The sequence below is a fragment of the Macrotis lagotis genome, chromosome 1 (genome assembly GCF_037893015.1).
Source record: "Macrotis lagotis isolate mMagLag1 chromosome 1, bilby.v1.9.chrom.fasta, whole genome shotgun sequence".
Taxonomy (NCBI): Eukaryota; Metazoa; Chordata; class Mammalia; order Peramelemorphia; family Peramelidae; genus Macrotis; species Macrotis lagotis.
This window is the reverse complement of record NC_133658.1, coordinates 456,020,098-456,044,175: the sequence shown is the minus strand read 5'-3', so window position 1 is coordinate 456,044,175 and position 24,078 is coordinate 456,020,098. Positions and strand designations below refer to the sequence as shown.

The window sequence follows — 24,078 nt, the reverse complement described above, 5'->3', positions numbered from 1 at the left end:
GGAGACTCTCTGATGTTGTTAATATAAGAATATTAATCTGAAAGCTTATCCACCCTTAGCTGGCCAAACCAGTTCATTTCCAAATGAGCCAAAGCAGTATTCATGGAGTTTGTGCTGTGGTTCCACAAAAATCACAGAACCTCACACTTGGAGGGAACCTCCAGGGTCTTTGAGGCTAACCTGTATCTGTTCAAGAATTGGTTCTATGACATCCTAAATAAATGGTCTTCCATCTTTCACCTGAAGATGTTCTAGTAAGAATCCACAACTTTCTGATCAATTCCTTCTACTTTGGGTGAATTCTAACAGTTAGGAAGTTGTTTTTTTTTCTTTCTTCTTTATCTTGAGGTATACCTCTATGGAACTTCCAATCTTTATTTTAGAACCAAACAGAATAAAGCTAATCTCTCTTCCATATGAAAATTCTTCTAAAACTATGGCATCCCACCCAAGTTTTCATTTCCCAACTTGATATGTTCAGTTCCTTAAACTAATTCTCTCTGGTATTTCCCGTCTCCTCACCATCTTGGTCAACCTTCTTGATAAACTATAAGTGACCAGTTTATCAGTGATTTTTTTTCAAAATGTGGCACTCAGAACTAAATAAAATTCTTCAGATGCGGTCTTATCAGGGAAACCTTTTAGTCTTAATGAGTTATTTAGAGCACTGATGCTAAAAGATCTAAGCAGAATTACACAGGGTACAAGAGGTGATACTTCAGGTCTTCATGATTTCAAGTCCAGTCTAACCATTACATCAAGAAGTATAAATAGGTAGAGTTGGAAATATTTCAGGTATTAGTATTGTTACTTGGATATGCATATTCATGTTCATGCATCTTCACCATCCTTGTCATCTTATCATGCTTGTCAAGAAAGATAAAAATAGAGGCAGCTAGGTGGATAGAGCACCAGCACTGGAGTCAGGAGTACCTGAGTTCAAATCTGGCCTCAGACACTTAATTACCTAGCTGTGTGGCTTTGGGCAAGCCACTTAACCCCACTGCCTTGCAAAAAAAAAAAAGAAAGATAAAAATACCGTGGAGGGAAGAAAACAAAAAGAAAAAGAAGGAAGGAAAGAGAAAGGAAAAAGGGAGGAAAGAAAGATGGAGGAAAAGAAAAAGAGAAGGAAAACAAAGGAAGAGATAGGAAGGAAACAGAAAGTGAGAAATAAAAGGAAAGATAAAAAAAGTGAAAGAGAAAAATGTAAAAGGAAAACAGATGAGGAACGAAAAACAGAAAAGTTAGCTAACTAGAGTTATCCTGAAGGTGTTTCCAGTGTCTGCAGAGTGCTTTATATACGTGATTAGGGACAATCCTAGTCTGTTCCAGGTTAGAATTTGGGGGATCCAAAAGAAAAGGGGTCTTCAATATGTTGCCATGACTTGGATGTAAAAGTGTTCCTAAGAATCTTCTTAACAAAACCCCGCAGGCCCGAGGTCAGAGAAAAGCTAAGATATTACACACCTTTGCTGAGCAGTAGAGAGGTGTGTGAGAAAAGGATTACTCAGAACTTTTGCTGTGGGGCTTATTAGTAGGTTCCTGTGATATCATTTTGATGTAAATGGATACAGATTATAAAGAGGAAAAAACCCCCAAGAAAATGACCTCAACAATCTACTTAGGGCTAGATTTTCCATTTCCTTCTTTTTATAGTGGTCTTTCTCTTTCACTCTTCTTTCTTCTTTTCTTTTCTCTCTTTACTTTTTGTTTATTTTTCCTTCCCTTTCTTTTTTCCATCTTTCTTTTCTCCTCTCTTCCCTACATGGCATCTTTCTTGAGGTAACTAAAGAGATAGTTGTATATAGCTCAGAAAAAAGCTAGCTCACATCCAATACAAGAATGTTTTCTCTTCGTTTATTTTTTTTGGGGGGGGCAAGTGGATTAAGTGACTTAACCCACTTGCCCCACTCAAAAAAAATTGGATTTGAACTCAGGTTCTCTTGATTCCAGGGTTAATAATGCTCTATTCACTGTATCACCCAGTTGCCCCTCCTTTCACTCAAGTCTGAATGCTAAAAATACCAAGTTGGCAAACTGGAAACCAAAAGTTTGATATTTATTTTTATTATTCTAGAGAAAATTAGAATTTAATTCCCTTTTTTCCTTCCTTTCCTCTCCATCCCTCTCTCCTTCCATCTCCTTTCTTTTTTTACTTCTTTCCTATAAAATTATATTTGTCAGTGATTAAATGTAGCTCTAATCTAACACACTGTTGGGACCATGAATATGATGGAGTAATTTCATAAGATAAATCACATGGATGGACAACCCACAAGATGAGAGAATTCTGATAGGAGTTGGACTGGAAAACAAGGCAGATTTAAAGTTGCACATTGAACTCATCCAGCCTTTCTGGAGAACAATTTGGAACTATGCCCAAAGGGCAACAAAAATGTGCATACCCTTTGATCCAGCAATAACGACTACTGGGTCTACTGAAGAGATGATGAAAAAGGGTAAAACATCACTTGTACAAAAATATTTATAGCAGCCCTGTTTGTGGTGGCAAAGAATTGGAAATTAAGTAAATGTCCTTCAATTGGGGAATGGCTTAGCAAACTGTGGTATATGTATGTCATGTAACACTATTGTTCTATTAGAAACCAGGAGGAACAGGAATTCAGGGAAGCCTGGAGGGATTTGTGTGAACCGATGCTGAGTGAGATGAGCAGGACCAGAAAAATATTGTACACCCTAACAGAAACATGGGATTGATGATCAATCTTAATGGACTTGCTTATTCCATCAGTGCAACAATCAGGGACAATTTGGGGTTGTCTGCAATGGAGAATACCATCTGTATCCAGAGAAAGAACTGTGGAGTTTGAACAAAGACCAAGGACTATTAACTTTAATTTAGAGAAAACAAACTGATATCTTATTGTCTGATCTTGCTATTGCTTATACTTTATATTTCTTCCTTAAGGATATGATTTCTCTGTCATCACATTCAATTTGGATCAATGTATACCACAGAAACAATGCAAAAACTGGCCTTCTGTGGGGGTGGGGTGGAGGGAGGTAAGATTAGGGGGAAATTGTAGAATTCAAAATAAATAAAATCTTTTAAGTACAAAAAAAAATAAAGTTGCACATCTCAGGATGCATAAGAATACCCTGCTGCTCATGACTCTCATTTATGTCCAATCAGAAATACAAATGGGAAATTTGGTCACTTATTGCTCATCTGACTAAAGATGTCTTTTTGTCTGGGCTTTTTGGACTCTTCTCTTGGCACCTTTGCTCACACTATTTCTTCTACCTGGAATGCCCTCTTCTCTCCTCTGTCAGTTTAACTTCATTGGTCCTTAAGGTCCAAATCAGGTTTCAAATACTGTTAGCTTTCCCCTGACTAAACCCAGCCCCCCCCCCCAGATTTATCTTTCCACTGAGTTCAAAGAATTTATCTATGCCACTTATTTAGCACATTCCCCTAATTGCTTTAGATTATCTAACTTCCTAGCTATGTGACAGAACAAGTCACTTAATTTCTGAATGTCAGTTTCTTTAGCTGTAAAATATTTGTGGTATTTCCCTGTTGTTGCTTTGAGGAAATTTTTATGAACTTTAAAATGCTCTATAAGTGTAAATTAATTAAGAATATTAATAATCAGGGGTGGCAAGGTGGCACAGTGGATAGACCACTGGCCTGGAGTCAGGAGTACCTGAATTCAAATTTGGCTTCAGACACTTAATTATTTAGCTGTATGGTCTTGGGCAAGCCACTTAACCCTATTGCCTTGTAAAAAAAAAACTAAAAAGAAAAAGAATATTAATAATCATTTTGTGTATGGGTAAGGATCCTTATTTTCATTATGAGAGAAGATACTCCCTGAGGGCAGGGATCTTATCACATATAAGGTTCTCCATATATGCTTGTGTATTTATGACAATAGAGAAAGAGAAACTCATCTTTAAAAGATAGATGCCATTTTTCTTCTTTCTGGGTTCAGTAATTCTCTGAGTTGCAGAATCTGAATTGGCAATATTCTTGGAAGGTAAGTGAGTCCAGGGGTTTCTCTGGACAACAGAGAAGAAAATGCTGTTTCTCTGTTTAAATCTTAAACAGAACCTAAAAATTAAGAAAAATTACAAGAGATACTTGAAGCAATGAACTTTTACCCAGCTTGGGACAAGAAAAAAAAGGTTTGCAAAATACTTAGCATAAATCATTTTACCCTCACCACAAAGCTAGGGTCAAATACAATAGGCATAATATATTCTCCTCGGTTTTTAAAATGGATAAACCAAGAAGTTTGGGAAGTTAAGAGGATTATCAGTATTCACATATGAGGTGGTCTTCAAACCTAGGTCTCTCCTGACTCCAGGTTTATCCTTGGATTCTTTTTCTCACAACTATCCAAATGAACTGATTACCTTATTAATTCTACTCTTCAGAATGACTAATAACCTTTAGGGCTTTCATTTAGGACGCAAACTTTCTAAGGAGTTCTAAAGCATTGGAACATGATTTATGAAGCAAACACAGGAAAATCCCATGTACTGCATGTCTATTTCTAATTGTTCATTTGGACAGGCATACTCACCTGCCAAACGTACACTGACACATTCTTTTTTTGGGGGGGGGTGTAATTTTTATATGTAATATATATATATATATATATATCTTCCTGAAAATCCAAATTTTAACATTTAGCACAAATTATTCTGAATGCACAGGATTTTTTCCCTCCCATCTGAGGCAAATTACTTTTGTGGTGCATTTTCCTTTGTTATGAGCTAGTCTTCTGGCTAGAAAAAAAAAAGGGTTTAATGAGAATTTCTTTGCAGTGGTGTGGGTTTTATTTTTTTTTTAAGGAAGAAACATTTCTCTCAAACCCTTAGCCCTAAGGTAACTATTGTTTAACTCCTTTTGTTAAATAATTTTAATTATGGTATAGAGATCAGCACTGGGTAATGCCAAGACTACTGGATTTAGATTTATAGGATCTGGATTTTAACCCTTACCCTATCACTCCTGTAACCCTGGGCAAGCCAATTAGTCTCCCTGGGCCTCAGTTTTCTCATCTGTAAAGTGTTGGGATTCCTTCCAACTTTCAATACTTCAGTCTCAAGTCCTTGGTACAGACTCTAACAAATGGCAATATTTACCCCATAAGATCATACATTTGAAACTAGAAGGAATCTTAAAGGCCATTTACTGAGTCCTACATTTTATAGATAAAGAAACTGAAGTCCAAGAGGCAAAATGTTGTCCATGGTCACAAAGGTAGCAGAGGCAAGATTCAAATCCATGTCTTCTTGCTCAAAACCCAGCACTAAGTTCTGGCCACCATTTTCTTTTAAAATTATTGCTACAGATTGAAGTGCGTTTAATTTTTCTGATATTTCAGATATTCTCTGGTGATTATGCTAATAATTACTGCCAACTCCAAGGAACCACACAATTTTACATCTTTGTGTGAACACATGGATAAAATGTTTACTTTTCAATCCTTTTAGCGACATCTAGTGGAGTCTTTACAAAATACAGGGTTTGGTTTACCCAGAAAAGAAAGCTAAGGCCAGGATGGCAGACTGAACTTTCATCAAACCTCAGGCCTAAAGGGCCATCTTCAGTTCATGTCTTAGAAATCTGGTTATATCTAATCTCTTCACCAGCTGACAAGATTCTATGGATAAAATTCCTACCAAATTAGTTCATCTGTTCATTGATCAGCAGCTTAGTTACAAAAAAACCCATTCCACTAAGTGAAGCTTTTGTCATTTTAAAACCTCATCTTCTTAAGAAATAGAGAAAAATCATCTACTTTGAGCAAAAAAAAAAAATCTGATGCTTTGGTGCTAGGATTACAAAGCTAGTACACACACACACACACACAGATACCCCAGGAGAGACCATGGAAAACAATGCTAGTATCTGATAATAATAAATCAGTGATTTAAAGAATAGCTCAGCAAGTCACATCTCTAGCTTGAAGATGAAGTCACAAAATGCTAAGTACCTTGGCCGTTTTAGGGATGAATCACCTTAGGATAGCCCCCAAATAAAATATATCATATTGAATTTAATACATATATTACATGTATTAATATATATTTTAATATACATACAAATATATAATTAATATATATATTAATTCACATATATTCATATATGTATATGGTTTAAAGGTTAAGAATCATAGAGAGAATCATAAGTTTGGTTGTGTTTCTTTTTCATAATCCCTAGAGATAGTCCAAACCTGTCATAAAATAAAGTTTGACTTCTAAGAATCCTTGATGATGGTGAACTTTTAGCTCTCTCAGGGTGTAATTGTTTGTAGTGTGAAAGAATAAAAAAAAGACTACGGCTGTAGAGATGGAGAGAACCACAGTCGAACTCCTTCATTTTGTCCAAGAATACAAAGGTAGTAAGGTGCAGAGATGGAACAATGTGTTTGTCAGACTGGATTAGTGCAGGACAAACTGGTCTGTGTTTAAAACAAATAATCGTTGTTCAGTCATGTGACTCTTCATGTCCCCATTGGACCCTACAACACACCAAGGCCCTTCTGTCTCCCATAGTCTCCCAGTCTGTTCCTTTGTTGCTTCCAAGACACTATTTTCTGCTATCCCCTTCTTTTTCCTTCAATCTTTCCCAATAACAGGGTTTTTTCAATGAGAAAATGATAGAAGCAACAAAATTATTCTTGGAGGGTTTATCTTTCAAATTCCATCATTCATTATTATATTTACCAAAAACCCTAATGAGCCTTAAAAATAGCATTTTGGGAGGGGAGAAGGTGGGGTAATGAGGTTACAGACCTCAGATTTTATTGAGATAGAACCTCTTGATGAATAGATAGGCAATGAAAATTAGCTGTTATTTTTCCCCCCTCAATTTACAGCTTTGGAGAGTTCACTAGGGACTTGAGAAGTTCAAATCATCCAGAATTACAAAGTTTGTATGTGTCAAGTCCTACTTTATGGATATGGAAGATAGCTTTACATCAGAGGTGTCAAAAAGGCAGCCCAGTGCTACCCTGGATAAATTAAAATCAATTTGGAAATATTTAACAAAATAAATAAAAATTAATATAACATCTGTTTTTCTAAGTCAATATACAGCAGGAATCTTTATGTACTAGTGGCCCCTCTTTGTATTTGAGTGTGACTGCCTCTCATCAAAAAATCACATCCATAAGGTCACATTGAACAGTTGTTTTTTTAGAGACCTTGATCTGTATCTATAGATGGGTGGCTGCAGGGACAAGTCCATGCCAAAGGACCTTCCTTTGGGCCTTGACCTACTTGGTTACTATGCAAGATTGAGTTAGGACATTCAACTTAAGACAAAGGGTCCACCATATAACCCTGCAGGTAGAATTGAGCTTCATTGCCTGAAGACATGAATGAGAATAGATGGACTATGCATTCTGATTCCTCAGAAAGAGCTAAGGAATGGGACTTTAACCCTGGCTTATCATCTTCTCTAAACAAGATCTGAGTTGATTCTATAGCAGGATATCCTTCCCCAGCCACTGGGAGAAGCCCAACATGGGTCTCTCTGTTATAGTTATCCAAAAACACACCATGGCACAGAAACAGTTTAACATTTTACTAAATCAATTCACACAAATTCCAAATTGCAAATATAATTAAAGACAACAGACTTCTCTCTTTTTTTTCCCCCATTTCCAGATCCATTATTAAAGACAATAAGTAAACAGAAATTAGATGTGAATTGTGTTTTTTCTCTTTTTTGTTGTTTTAGGAAAAAATGAGAACAATGTGATGAGAGGGAAACATCACGCAATGTAGGATTACGTACCACAACACAGTTACAAAGTAGGGCTTCCTGGTTTCTTCCACATGTAAAAGACAATGTACTTCCCACTACTGTCTGCATCAATCCGGTTTTCATTAAAATAAAACTATAAAATCTCCTAGATTACACTAAATTCATACAAGGGTTGAAACAGTGCATTAACAGCAGTAACGCCAACTATCAGTGCTAACATAAAAACATTTTAGAAGGTCAAAAAAAAATTAACCTGAAAAACAAAAACAAAAAAACAAACCTTATTTCCCTAGATGAGCAAAATTGAAAATAAAGGGTGTTGCCTCACAATTAGGAGTTAAGGACTTTTTTTTTTCTTTTTAATTTTAAATTGGAGAATGGGACCAAGTGAGTTTAGGCTGCTTCTGTGGTTCTTTCAACTCAGTTAGCATCTAGTTTTGCCATTTCCTGCACATATATCCCTATACTCTCACTATCAAAGAGCACGAAATAAACCGTTTTGATTGACGAAGACATCGTGGACACAAAGTAGCTGGAGATGGCTCTCAGGATCAGCTGGGCTGCCGTCTGTTTGGGGAAGCCATTTCTGTGAAGAGAGAAAGTACACCAGTTAGCTTATGATTATCCCAAAATGAGGAGGGGGTGGAAGGAGGGTTGTGGTAAAAAATAACAGCTGTTGCACCCCTATGAGTTGTCCTTTCAGGTCTGGCCCTTGGAATTACTGGCCTCAACAGTAGACCTTCAGTGGTTGCTTGAAGGAATGTGATAGAAAACGAAGAGTAATGAGCCAAGTGATGCTTCTTCAACAGAGGCTAGATTTTATCCTATTGTTTCTCTAAGTGTTTGAGTCATAGGTACAGAGTGGGAAGGGCCACTTAATTCAACCTTCTTGTTTTATAAATGAATAACACAGGCCTAGAGTGCAAGTGATTTGTCCCAGGTCACATAGTTGTAAGGAAGGAGCCAGGATCCTAACTTAAGACACTTCCACTATACTACCCTCATCTCTTCTGGGACTAGCAGAAATGGAAGCATTTTAGACCTGAGATTCCAATGACCTGGGGATTGATGGTACCAATGGCCCCCAAGTCACACTCAGTTTAAGTGACCTGCTTAGAATCACAGAGCTTCTTCATGGTCAGAGGCAGGCTATGCTCACAGATCTAACTTCAAGCCCTGAACTCTATTCAATAAGTCATAGTGCTTTCACTATACCTCTGACACACTCATGTAGAATAATATTATTCATATGCATATATTATTCAATATTATACATAGTTATACAAAGCCAGCTTGGGCCTTGAAGCATCTATGGGCATGTTAAACAACCTAAATATCTAATCTCAGGGTATATCACTTAATTCTCAACACAGAAGTTCTTTTAATTCAATTTAATTTTTAGCAAAATAAACATAGAGCATGTTGAGGAGTGGTACAGCAGAACCACAGGACAGGAAAGCCTGGAAACCACAAGCCTACACCCTGGTGGGTAGGTCAGTTTCTGAGCATTTCTCCAAAGCCATCCACAAACACAAGGGCCTGAAACAAAACTTGTGGACAATTTGCCTCCTAATTCTCCAACACTTGAATTTTTTCTCACTGGGGACCTTCTTGGAGTGGCATCTTTGAATTGCTCCAGCTGGTATGTGCCAAGATGAATGGAAATTTAACATGTTAGTTTCCTTTATGGTTTGTTCTTCTAAATGTATGACTCCCCTAAATCAAAATTTTAAAATCATTGTTGGGCAAGAAAACCCATTCTAGGAGACCAAGGACAAAGACTGCTAAGAAATAATCCTGTTGGGGTCAAACTGACTATTAGGTGAAAAAGCATGTCCATTTAAGACATGCCAGATGACAACAGGGAGGATAATTTTAGGCAAACCTTAGTAACTATCCTACAGTCTGTAAAGAGGGATAACTTTACTTCTTCATCAGGGCCCATTTCCTATACCCTTTTTGGTCTTCCTGAATAGCTAGCTTTTTTTTTTTTTAGAACAATGCCAAATAGTAATGGTGATGGTAGATATTCTTCTTCATTCCAGATTTTATTCATAAACATTTAGTTTACATTTATTTATTCATTCAGCAAGCACTGTTAAACATCTACTATTACTATACCTGGAAAGGCACTAGATCCATAACTTCATTCATATTGGGAATTTATAGGTGAGGAAATTTCTTCTATCAATGCCTCCTCTTCAACTTAGAAATTGAGTGTTTAAAGGAACTTACTCAGGTCCATGTGGTTAGCATTCATTAGAGGCAGCACTAGAATCCAGGGCATCTTGGTTTCAAAGCCAGATCTCTATTTATACTATTTCTTATACAATCCCTAGGCTCAAGAAGTCTATATTCTACTGCAATACAAATAATGCTAGATGTTGCTTTTAAAATGTATTTTTTTCATCCTATTAAAGCAAGGTCTTTTCACTCCTATGCTTTTTATTTTTTTCAAAAAGCATCCTGATTTTTACAAATAGCTGTTCCTCCCTTCTTTCACTTCATCTCCCCCAACCCATGCACATTTACTAGGGATATGTTTTCTATTTACTTATGGGTATATATGTTGCTTCCCCCAATTAAGTTCCCAAGAGCAGGGAATATTTTCATTTGTATCTTTGCATACTCATTGTTCAAGAGTACTTGACATATCTAATTACTTAATAAATGTCTGCTGAATTACCCTCAAAGCTAAGTGTGCAATCTGTGTTTGGTTTTCATATGTAAGGAGTCAGTCAGTAGGTTTAACTTACATTAGGCTTGGCACACATACTTTAAATTTTTTCTTTTTTTTATCTTTTTTTGGTTTTTGTAAGGCAATGAGGTTAAGTGATTGCCCAAGATCACCCAGCTAAGTATGTATTGTGTCTGAGTCCATATCTGAAGTCAAGTCCTCCTGACTCCGGGGATGGTGCTCTATCCACTGTGCCACCTAGCTGCCCCTTATACATTCAATTTTCATTACACCTCCCTGGAGTCAGGAGACAGCCCAAGTTCAACTCTAGTCTCAGATACCTACTAGCTGTATGACTCTGGTCTGCTTCAGTTTCCTCAGCTGTAAAATGGGGGTAATAGTACCAACCTCCCAAGAGGTAATCTGTAAAAAAGTGCTTAACAGATAAAAGACTCTAAATAAATGTTTATTGCCTTCTCCCCTTTTCCTCTTTACATGACCATTCTGGGTAATGATCTTTCTGTAAAACTTTGCAGGAGAGTACATGTTTAGTATAATCCTTCCCAAATAAGTTGAGTGGGACTAAAGATGTGATCATCACTTAGCATACTGAAGTTTGTAAACTTTTTGTAAACAGTTTGTAAACTGTTTGAGGGCAGGTCCTTTTTTTTCACTGAATCCCCAATATTTAGGAAAGTGCTCAATACAGAGGGAGAGGTAAGATGGGTGATTTCATTGTTTTTACAAGGCAACAGTTTCTTTTCTCTTCTGCTCCCAGAGTACCATGGAGCTCTCTCTCACCTGCCCAGTATTACAATGCCAGCAAGTTTCAGAAGACAGATTTCGACCCAGGTCATCTTGGTTCTAGGGCCTCCTCTCAAACTGATGTGCTATGATGCCTCACCTGTGCCTGGTATACAGTAGACCCTTAATAAATGCTTTTTGAATCAAACTATCTTACCTTTGGAAGATTGCACACTTAGTCCAACAATGCTGCTACTGCTTAAAACATTTTTGGACTTCCCTTTGGGAAATCATCCATTCATTCATATCATAACCAGTTCATAAGCCATTGCATTAATTGCTTGTCATACTTCTGTTTTGAACAAAACACATTATTACAAGCTTGATCACATACTGGACTTGGCAGACTCCAGAGGGTTTCTGATTATTTCCAGAAATCAAATCCAGCCTCAAAGGAGGAATATTTGCTACCATGGAAGATTCAAAAGCCTGTGCCCTGGGCCCTGATGGCCATTCCCAAAGGGAAATTTGGAAATGTTGTGGGAAAAGGAGCCTCACTGGAGTAAGTCAACAGCATGTTGTCTCCCAAGAGAACTCTTCATTTGGATGGAAAGTCTCTGTGGTAGTAGGTTTTACAAAGGAACATCTCTCTTTATTGGCACAATGCTTCCACAGTGGTGGCAGCATGGAGCAGTACAAAGTATGCTATGAGACTTGGAATCACTGGACTCATGTTTGAATCCTGACTCTGTTTCTTACTACCTGTGGGTCTGTTTTTCTTATGTGTAAAATAAGAGATTTGGACAAGGTGACTTCCTAGCTCTTACTCTACAATTGTCATACAGTCCTGGAAAGCACAGTGGGAAAATTCACTGGCACATATCAACAGTGAGTACGCCAGAGAGGGAAAAGACACACCCAGAAATAGAATAGAATTTTTTTTTCCCCTTTCAACTCTAATTTTTTTTCCAGCCTAATTTTAACAGAAGATGGAAAATGGTGAGATGTTCTATTCTTTTTTTTTAAAGGGTTTTGTAAGGCAAATGGGGTTAAGTGGCTTGCCCAAGGCCACACAGCTAGGTAATTATTAAGTGTCTGAGGCCAGATTTAAACTCAGGTACTCCTGACTACAGGGCTGGCACTCTATCCACTGTGCCACCTAGCTGCCCTGAGACATTCTATTCTTGCTTCATTTTAACATGAAGCAATGCACGTCATTTTAAATTCAAAAAAGGAAAGGAAAGTTTGTGGTGTATATGAAAGAAGCTGGTCCAACTATCTACTTTCCCCAAGCTTTCTTTTCCTCATCTTGTCATCTAAACAGGTTCAGAGATCCCTCAAATGTTTTATCTTTAAAAATATTACCACATGTAATGGGGGAGACCTGATTACTCTAAAAGTGTGGATTTCTGAACTAGGCAGTGGCAGAGGACTGTATGTAGCTAAGCTCCTCGTCATGAAATCATCACTTAGAACTAGAGGGGACCTTAAGAGTTATCCAATCCAACCCTCTCATTTTGCAGGAGCAAAATTGAGGCCTAAAGAGATGGAATGATTTGTCAAGGTCACAAAGGTAATGAATAAGCTGGGTTGGAAACCAACTCCAGGGACTTTAACCCAAACTGGACATTCTTTCCCTTGTACCAAACTGCCTCCTCTCTTTCCCATGAATCCCTGATGGCTAAGGACTTGGCAATATCACACTGGTTCTACACAGACCCATTCCTGAGTTCAACTAAAGGAGGCATGGGGGGTGGGGAGGGGAAAAAGTAAGTGGTGCTGAGGGTCATGTAGAGACCATTTGAATAAGAGATCATTTAAGTGTCCCACAAAGAATGAAAGATTATTTTCATGCTCTAAGTACAGCTGCCTCTTAGAGTACCTGATCAGGTTACAATGATTCCATTAATTTCACCAGCTGTGAGAACAACCCAAGGAGGCTGGACTGGTAGGGAGTGGGAAGCCTTCCCAGGCCTGCAGACATAAATGGACCCACTAGCAGCCAAGGATGTGGGAAGGAGCTCTAGAAACACATGCCTGAAGAGAAAACCCTGTTCACTGTGGGGATCAGTCTGGGTTCCTGTTGAGTCTCAAAATGCCTCCCTGATTAAGGGGGAAACTGTTGGCTGTGATTGCAGTGCCCAGCAGGGGCCTTGGCTGGGGAGGGGGAACAGGCTTTCACCCCATTATTCTCTGGTTTATTTGGTTTGCCCCGATACACTCTGCTTTTACAGCAGTGTGTGGTTCTCACTGAAGCCAGAGGAGGGTCTTCTCCACTCCTGTCTATTTTGACTTCAACTCATACATACCATGGCCCTGGACGAAAAGGAATTCCAAGTAATACAGGCATTCATGAAGTAGATGCCAGATGCTGTGGACAAAAACTTCATCGATCCTTCCACCCTCAGAGAGCTTCCATTCCACTAGAGGATGTCTGTGTCTTGTGATCAACATTTATATTATGTATTGTTCTTTAATTGCATAGTTCTCTACATTGCATAATGACTGTTTATTGACATAATAAATGATCTTATGTCTTATCTGCCATACAATGGAAAGGATGATGGATTTGCAATCATAGAACTTAGGTTCAAATCTCAAACTTGCTACTATCTATATGACCTTGGGCAAATCATTTAACCTCCAATAGGAATTGTGGCTCCTCATTTGTAATGGACAAGATGGTCTTATAGGCCTAAATCTATGATCTTGTAAACCAGAGCATGTTTATATAAGTAGGGGCTGTTTTATATTACTTTGACTTGACAGATTGGCAGGCTTAGAGCAAGTACTCAAAGGTTCTCTGATAACTGAATGACTTACAGGCCTATAGTTATATAACTTGACTCTAGATCTCTCTGCAACTCGATCATTTGAGCCAACTAAATTAAGAATTTGGAAACTGAATGTCTGAGAACATTTTGACTGTGTAGACCTGATCTTTTAACAAAAACTCAAGGGATGATGTTTGGATACTCACATAAAATAGGAACATACTTCCTATACATAAGGCTAATCTTTAATATAGACTCTTACCCAGTGTTTCTAATGGTGTCTGCCTCAAATTGTTGGAAAAGATTCAGAGCAGAGAGGTGGGGGTGGGAAAGATAGTATTTTAAATCTACTCCTGGACCATCACTGTTTATTTTGCAATCTAAACCCTTGAAATGCATCTGTTTCTGCAATGTGACAAGACCAGGAAAGTAAAGAATGGAGAAACTCTTGCTCAAGTAAGAAGCTGTCTAAGACTTACTATGCCTAAGAACTTAAATTCTAGAATATTTTCTGAGCACCATATCTGTAAACATATGCATACATGGATGTCACTGTAACCAAACACTGCCTGTCATAGTCACCCATAAGGAAAGATAAGACCTCATTCACATATTACTGGTGAAAAATGTTAATGAGGATTTATTAACAGAAAATTCTCATGTTGGTTTTCCTGAAATTTGTCCCAAGGTGTATACCACTTTGATAGAAAACATTTCCCTCTTACTGTCTAACATGGATCTTTATGATAAAAACAAGTTCTTTTAGGTCAGGGGGGCAGTCCGAGGGAACCCAGAAGAATATAACTTCCATTAAGTGTTTTCAGTCTATAAGGCCTGTCTTGCAAGTCATAAATTGTCTATATGTGACCATTTATACAAGAACATTTTGTTTTCTCAAAATCTAAATTCAATTTAATTCCACAAGCATTTCATAACTACTTATATGCCAGGAATTGTGCTGAGGTGTCAAAGACAAAAACAAAAATGGTTTTTAAAGAATTCTACCTACTTAAAAGGAAGGCTCTTGAAGAGATTATACTTGATCTAGGTTCTGAAGAGAGGTAAGTTTGAAGAGGATGAGAAATGAGAGGAGTGATTTGTTCATCATAAAATGGAGATGAATAAAGACTAACTAACGTACTTTACCTAAAACTGATATGATAAACAGAGGAGATCCTGCAGTCCTACATACTGGCTGTGGTTTTTCTGTCAAATGATGATAATAAGAGCTGTGGTTCCTACATCATAGGGTTGTTGTGAGGCTCCAATCACATATATCTAAAGCAATTTTTTAATCTATGAATTTGCAACTTTTAGAACAAGGGTTTTTAATCTGGAACTCATCAATTTGTTCTCTGAGTATTTTGATAACAATTTGAACAGAACTAGTTTGTTTTGTAATTCCACATTTTATTTATTATGCGCTTTTAAAATATTACTTTGAGAAAGATCCCATAGCCTTTTTCAAACTGTCAAAGAAACCCAGGACACAAAAAGAGTCAAGAAATCCTGCTGTAAAACAATAAAGTTAGTTATATCATTTAGCTATTTATATTGGATGCTGAGCTTCAGTACTTTAGTGCATTATTAAGTAGTGAGATCTTTGAAATCCTGAAAGTTAAATTTTCGTCCTTGGCTTCTCTATGTATTTGGGGTCCAAGCTGCTCTGTTCTTGGCTATGTAATTAAGAAAGAGCTACATGAATACTCTGGTTCACTTCTCAACCTACAGGGAAGCCTCCACTAATGTTCCAGAAGCATGACAAAGGAATAAAACTCATATGTATAATCATGTAAAAAGAAAAGCATTCCAAAAATCAGACTCCTGCTTGTGCTAGGGTGGGTTTAAACTGACTATTTTATACCAGCTGTACTAGAAGAGCAGGAAGAAGCACCAATTTCTTTTGGTGGCCCTAGGAGTAGAGTAGGAAATGCTGGATATGTGATTCTTCTCAATACACAGGAGCATCTACACTCTGCAACTCATAGTCTTAGAGAGATGCACTCTGAGAGGTGCAGTGTCTATCTCATCCTGATTCCAAAGTCAGCTCTCTACCTACTATATGTCACACTGCCTAACTTTTTCTCATTCTTCTTTGCAGTCAGGATCTGTGATTACATTGGCACATCTTCATTTTATACCATGTAAATAAAATGGCTCCTATCCACAGTTCCAGATTTAAGCCCCCTCTGCTCTAGACAGTCTGGGCTCTCTGTCATCCTTCCAGCTTTCCTAGCCATTCCTGATTAGAATGATCTTCCCCATCCCCTCAGTCTCTTCAAATCTCATCAACCAAGTCTGGTTTCCAAAACAATCACCTTTATGATAGACTGTAGAGCTTGAGATCATATAATCAAATCCTCTCATTTTACAGATGAGGAAGCTGGAGCTCAAATGATTAAAGTCCTTCTCCAAGTCACACAGAAAGGCTTTTTTTGACAATGATCTCACCATTCCCTGAATTTTCACTTACTATTTCATTAAGTAATTGATACACACTATCTGGTACTGGTGGGTCCTTCTCTTTAACATCTATATATCAATGTCTCCAACTAGATTTTTCATGAGAGTTGGAAATATATAGAACATGTTCAGTTGCTAAATCTGTTAAATGGATATAGTGCAAATTAGAAAAATCTTGTTCTTTTTGATCATTATTATTATTTTGGCCAAGGAAATCAAAAGATTGCTTCTATCTTGAGTATTCTGGACTCTTGCTTTGTGAGTTAGACACCTATTAGTCTCCTATTTCCATGAGTGCTCAGTACTTGTGAATAATGAAATTGTCACGACATTGGGAAGAAAATGAAGAACACCAACTGAGGAGAAGTACCCTAGAAAAAGCCTGAGACTCAGGACAAAGCTTCTAATTGAAGCTTTGAAACTTGGGAAATATTTCCCTCTGAACCTCAGATTTCTTCTCTCCAAAGGAACAGGTTTAGATTAGATGATTTCCAAATCCCTAAGCAACTGACCCTTCTCTGGGACAATAACTGCTACTCAAGTTATCATTCTTAGTCCACAAACCCCCTTTTATCTATGCCTGCACCTTATCAGTGCGTCTTAGATGGCTTTGTCTCTCTAAGTATAGACTTTTGCTGTGCTTACTTCCCTGGAGAAGCTAGATGGCCTAGTGGATAGCAGGCCAGCTTGGGAGTCAGGATATCATGGGTTCAAGTTTGGCCTCTGATACCTACAAGCTTTGCGAAAATGAGCAAGTTACAACCTTTCAGCATACCAGACAACTCTCTAAGACTATAGGTTGCTATAATAACAATAGTAATTGTTATTGTTATATATTGGCTATCTTTTAAGGCTTGCAAAATGTTACTTGTTATCTCAATGGATCTTTGCAATAACCCTGTAACCCTGTAAAGGTAGGTATCATTATTATTATTATTATTATTATTATTATTATTATTATTATTATTATTACCATTTTACAGATAAGAAAATATCTAACAGGTTGCTCAGACTCATAGCTAGCTGTTGAAGCTAGATTTGAACTCAGTTCTTTTTGACTCTCATATGTTGCAATGGAAGTTTCCATACCAAAAATTCCTTATCTTGATGAAGTCACAAATCCACATTAACAACAAAAAAATTTCTCTGACTTTTATTGTTCTAGTTCTGGATCTATCAAAAATAAGTCATTTAGTGTGATCTTACCTGATTTGACCTTTCCCTTCTGTCTGAACTATCAAGATCTGGGATTCTGTATAAAGATTATATGGAGGTCATTTCCTTGGAAATGCATACCATAACCTATCCTGCCCCCTTGCCCTGCCCCCCCGCCCTCAAGTTTAGCTAGGTGGAGGCAATCAGAAACATTTCCCATATTTTTAACTGTTTAAAAGATAGGTAAGACTATGATGTCTAAGGAAAGAAATAAGTAACTTGGTTGCATCTGCTGCTTTTCCAAAGGGACCATGATCCTGCCACCATTCCTATACTTGGACATACCTCTAGCAGTGTTCTGGCCTGACTGACATTTGGGGGGAATTTGAAGTAATTTTCAGTATATTTACTTTTCATGAAAAGGTTCCTTATTTAGCAATAAAACAAAAAGCCTGTTCTGCAAGAATGGAAGTTTGAGAGAGCCACATATTAAATGCTCTCCTGCCCAGTGAGGTCCTGAAAAGTCAGTGATGCTGGGTGGAGGCTCATTCATCATCTCCCATTTTATGTCATGATTTTGAATTGGTGATTTCCTTTTGCCTTTTCTCTAATCTGCTTTTCTTCTAGACCCAAACTCCAAAGGCTAAGGGAGGGGCCTCCTAGCTCTAAGCCTGAGTTTACAGGGGACCAACTTTCCAAGCATTTCCTCCTGCCCTCCAGTCTCTGCCTACTCCTGAGGTCTGGAGAGTCTACACTGCAATGATTCTGGGGCCTGCACTTGCCAAATGGGAAGGAGCAGAGAGCCCCAAACTGGCTCTGACTCAGAACTCATAAATTTAAGAAAAGTTCATGCAGAATTCCCTAAGTAGAAGAGCAAATTGTTTCTGTGTTTTTCTCTTAGGAGACTGTGCACCTTCCTGATGTCAACAAGAGCCCAGTGGGGCTGTAGTTGGGGTTCCATAAATATTATAGCCTCACAGGCTAGAAACAAAGGTAGTTTCCTGCATCCCACATTACAACACTGGGCTTTACTTAACCCAAGCCCGTTTTAAAAGGAACTGTCTGAAGCAGATGCTCAGGGTGGCCTAGGCAGTGTTGCACACATGCAGCATTGGGATTATTATGGCCGCTGGAGGCTGCAGACATCAGAACGGTGTCCGAGAGAACGCCATCACCAGGCCTTTCCTTTAGCAGGCTGCACTTAATTTTTCCTAAATCCCAACATGACTTTTTTGCAGGAGACACTAAATGCCACAAACAAGCGTTTTTATTTCCCCTCCTAAAATGCAACATGATTTATTTGAACAGCTTTGGTGTAATCCCATTCTTGAGTCATGAAAGGGAATGAAGCTGTTTACGTGGCTTTATAAGGTGATGTCTGCCTGACAGATGTCCATAACAGAACAGCTGTGCATATATAGGGCCTTTGGCACTCATGGATCTTAAAAGTTTTTCAATTTATTATTTTTTAAATGTTTTATTCTATGAAAAATGAAAATGTGCCCAAAATAACAATGTACTTTTATGGGAATTAATATTCATAATTCAATTAAAAATCTCAATAACTAAAGGAAAAAATACTACTACCAATAAAGAACAGCTTTTATCAGCATATATCAAAGTGCATGATAAACACTAATTAATGGAACCTCATAATACTTCCCTGAGGAAGGTAAATCATATTTATCTCAGTTACTGATAAATAAACCAAGACACAGAGAGGTTGACTCATTTATCAAAGGTAACCCAGGGATTCAGTGATAAAGAACAGACCTCAGGGGCATGGTTATCTTAGACTCCTACCAGACTGCTTTGTGGAACACGGTTCCAAATCTACTCTGGATCTGGGTCTACATAAGGGCAATATATTTCCTTAACTGCAAATAAAATGTATTCTACTAAAGGCTGTTTACAACCTATCTTATAAAAGACAGTCACTTTTCTTCCTAATTGTAAGGATTCCTAAATGTAATACTATCTACAGCTGTATTTTCTTTTAAATCATGCTCATTTAGATAATACTGAGAATTTTCAATCTATGCAGAGCAAAATAGTCCACTGAAAAATATCATAGGACACTGCCAGTATAAAACAGGAAATGTAACACATGGGGAAAAATATTAGCTCTTAAGTGAGAGGGGGTCTCAACCTGAATCTCAGCTATGCTAATATATTGTGTGATCCTGGGTACGTCACTGAACTTTTCAAGGATCCAGTGATCCTTGGGTTAGATTAGGTGACCTAAACAGTTCCTAAGTCCAACAAATGATGCTTCTATCCAGAAAACCTTAAATAGATGGAGTTAATAGAGTTAGTTTTCAATTTTGCCCTTAATGGGGAATCCTTGCACAACTGGACCATGTTCCAAGATGATAACTCTAAAGTCACTGAGAGGGACATCAAGGCAAAGAAGTGAGATGTCTACAAATCAGAGGCTTTCCAATGATACACTCTAATCCAAATTCCTCAGATAGGCATTTAAAGTCCTTTACAATTCATTTCCAAACTACATTTCTAAATTTGTCTTTCACTTTGCATAGTTTATCATCTGGCCAGACTTGACTACTCAGTTTTATCCTTTCCTTTCCCACCTCTGGGCCTTTGATGATATTATCTCTGAGGCCTGGAGAAAACTCCCCATGTATGTTCATCTACCTGTATCCTTCTCAATTTCAAGGTCCAGCTCAGGTATCAATTCCATCCCTTCCTTAAATCTTCCAGGCTTCTATTTAATCTCTATTTTATGTTTATCAAAACCTAATTTGCAATATAGTTATGTGCATATGTCTCAAACTTCTTCTAGCTTGGAAGTTCCTGGAAGACCAGAACTATGTCTTATATAAATCTGTATTCTTAGTACCCAACTGTGATCCAGTTATAAGGACTAAGTAATTATTTACTGGATGAAATTAAATTGAATTATTTAACTTATCTCTGCAATTAGATTATGAACCACATGAAGATTAAGACTTAGCTTGACTCATGTTTGTGTCTGATCACCCAAATGAGCTGAACATTAGTTCCTCAATAACAAGATAAATGAATACATTAAATGAAAATTATCCTCTGGCACAAATGGTTGGATTAGTGGAATCTCTTACCGGCCACTGCCAATTGATGGAAATGCAATTGATTTCAGCTTCTTGTCATCTGCCAAAGCCAAACAGTTCTTCACTGTCTTTTCCAGAAGCTCTTCACACTTGTCGGAGCCCCATATTGGACTGTTACAATGGATCACAAACTTGGCAGGCAAGCCATGGCCTGCACTGACAGCCGCTGGTGGGAAGAAGAACCCAAAATTTTAGCTCCCATCCTTTGCATACAAAAAAGCAATTTACATGTGTGCAATGGAGTTAAAAACGACAATATGTTCTAATCCTGGCTCCTGAACTTAATAGAAATATTCTTGGATTCATTCTCTCTCTCTCATCCTGTTTCTTATTTCCTGCCCTGCCCAGGATCCCTCATAACTCTGAGACAATCAAGTGAGATTTGCATGTGAAGGGGCTTTATAAATGGCAGTGTTGTACACCTATTTAAAAAGTGTGCCAGTTCTTTGAAGTCAGGAACAAGAACACTTCTAACTTACTTGCATTTGTAACCTAAGTTCCCATGGTGGTAAAACATGTATTTGGCTATAGTCATTTACAACTGCAACTCCCCAGTCAAGGCAAGGCCTTGGAAATTTGGCATTCAGTATCTACTAAGTGACTGCCAGGAATGGGTTCTGTGTAGGGCAATCCCCTTGCTATAAAGAATAGTTACTCAGGGTCAACCACAGTGAACTAAATATGCCAGACTAATAACCTATTTTAGTCTTCAAAATGTTTGTACCCACTGGTTCTTTTGGCTGCCAATGGTTCGTTGAAAAATCATTAGGTGTGATCTATAAATTTCCCTGATATGTTGAAGCAGACACAATCGGAAAACCACCTTTGTTTATTTATAGAATCTAACCAAAAACTCCAATATCCTCCTTTAATGGTTTTGTTAAGGAAGGTCTTGAGAGTCCATACAACTAAATGATATGATTTAGTTTTGATAGAATTAATCACTTTGCTTTAGGTAATTTTTTTTTCATTTTAATGGAAGAAAGATCATGTTTAATGATATGTCTCACTTAATCCTTCCTTTCTTTCTTATCTTACTCAACATGCAGAATTCTCTCCCAAAGATATACATTTAGAGTCCTTCTATGTACCAAGAAATGAGATCTGGATGACTATAAACAGATGTAAATATACAGATGCTTAATGATATTATTAAAGTGCAATGTCAGTAAACAATTCCTTAATTATCCTGGCAGTCACCGACTTATGAACAGAATCCTCTGCTTCCCAAAAAGTCACTGATAAAGGCCCTGTCCCAGAAGTCCTGCCCCAGCTTGACTAGGAGATGGGGAAGATTTTCATTCTCATGTGTGGATTTTGGTGCTTAACACTGGCTGTCAGAATGTCTTTCCTCTTGAGGGTCTGTGTAATTGAAGCTAAAAATGTGTATGATGATGGTTAAACTTAATGATATGCTTAGTGCTTCTGTTCATCTATCTTATTGATTCAAATTGCATTCAAAGGTAGTCTAGGAAGCAAACTGGCACATCAACATCATTTCTATTGGAAAATGTGTTCTGAGGTCCAAAATAAATGACCAGTTACCATACTCATTCTCAAACCATTTCATAAAATGTGGGCATTCTCTTCCCAACTTGTTTGCAAGCTCCAAGGGCTGGGATTATGTCTTCTACCGTTTTGTTGGTCGTAGTTATGAGTTATCATTTTTCTTCTTTAGAACTTAGCTTTCTGTGTAAGATAAATCAGGTTAAATCTGACAATCTCTAGAATTCTATCTAATTGACATTCTGTGGTCCACTTTGAAACTTTGTGTCTTTGCAGAAGAATTTATAACATGAGGCCCAAGATAATGTCTCATTTCCTCAGGCAATTAAAAAAAAGGATGGAACTGGTTCTATCATCACAAATTCATGAACAAAGTATTAACTAATACTTCATGCATTAAGACCATCTGAAGGAACCTCATCCTGATAAGCTTTGGTTCTATATAATCACAGAAGAAGGATTTGACACTGTCAGAAATAGTAAGACCACAGGATTCCTGAACAAGAAAAAAGAACGGCCTAGTTGCACAGATTTGCTATACCAAAGCTATCATTTCATATACATTCACATCCAGCAACTTGGATGACATTGAATTTTCGTAGCACCCATATGGATTAAAGCTTGCATTGTATATGCTCAACTAAATTCTCCTCCAAATTCAGATTTTAAACTCACCTGAATAGAGGATTTTGTAAGAATCAAGGGGGAAAAAAAGAACTTAAAGAATTTAATGAAAAATTTTGTTTGTAATTCAATGTCATATTCAAAGATAAACTTTCCCCTTTTCCTTATTTTCAGGAGGAATTTAACTGGCAAATAATAATTGATTTTACTTGTTTTTGCAATTATATAGATGGCTGAATGAGTATTATTGATTTAGAACATTTATCAGCAACTTCAACAGATGGTTTAAATATTGCCATTTGTAATTTATCAGAACTTATGTTTGCAAAGTTCTTTGTTTTAATCTAAGATCAACAAAGATTATTTTGATTCATCACATATTTAAAAAAATTTTTTAGGTTTTTGCAAGGCAATGGGGTTACGTGGCTTGCCCAAGGCCACACAGCCAATTATTAAGTATCTGAGGTCGAATTTGAACTCAGGTACTCCTGACTCCAGGGTCGGTGCTCAATTCACTGTATGCTACCTAGCCCCTCCCCAAGTCATCACATTTTTAAAGATTGTTTGATGGATTTGGAGTTTGATTCTATACCTACAATAAAATTCTGCTTTTGTAAAGATAACAGCCCTTCACTTAACTCCATTGCATGGATGGGATGGATGTCATATTTTAATTTTCATATTGAAACTCTAAAGTAAGTATGCAGGATGGCTTCTGTCAAAGTGTTTTGTGAGGATTAAAAGACAGTATGTTCAGGAATGTGTCCAGGTTAAAGAAGAACCAAATCTGGAAATTGGCAATGTTGCTTTAGTCTTACCTCCAGCAATATCCAACGGACCATTTTTTTTCCGAAGTTCTAACACTGCTTCCACAAATTCCTTGCCACCTTTCTTCTCCAGGGTATTCCCTAAATGAGGACAATCCTAGGTTAGAGTCTAAGCCTTGCCACTTGGGCCCACACAAGAGTGGCAGCATGTCAAGCTGCCATGCCACTTATAATATGATCTGACCCCCTCAATTTTGGAAGGACTGCAAAATAGGAACTAAATGTTAGTGTTTTAAACATAAAACTTCAAAGTCAGTCCTATATGGCCAATGGGCACCTTTCACATTGCCTTATACTTTTCCGGTCTCTGTTGGAATTTGATTCCAATTTCAGTGAGTAATTTTGACTCATTTCAGAGGTGCCTGAGTCATCAGTAGCTCAAAAGAATTGAGTTCTGTTTGTGCAGACCTGCTCCTATTTGGTTTTTTTTTGGGGGGGGGGGCTGTCAGAA

At 37.6% G+C, this 24,078-nt stretch overlaps 1 protein-coding gene across 5 annotated transcripts in view; it reads right to left on the bottom strand.

Annotated features, from left to right (window-relative positions):
- Positions 1-7,549: 7,549 nt before the first annotated feature.
- MACROH2A1 (macroH2A.1 histone) overlaps positions 7,550-24,078 on the bottom strand; it is a 103,330-nt gene continuing 86,801 nt past the window's right edge. For all 5 annotated transcript variants that reach the window (XM_074213517.1, XM_074213518.1, XM_074213516.1 and 2 more), the window contains exons 7-9: positions 23,619-23,708; positions 20,662-20,836; positions 7,550-8,333 (exon numbers count right to left, since the gene is read on the bottom strand). In XM_074213517.1, coding sequence (XP_074069618.1) covers positions 8,168-8,333; positions 20,662-20,836; positions 23,619-23,708 — 431 coding nt within the window. In that variant the 3' untranslated portion in view covers positions 7,550-8,167. The remainder of the gene's footprint in view (positions 8,334-20,661; positions 20,837-23,618; positions 23,709-24,078) is intronic.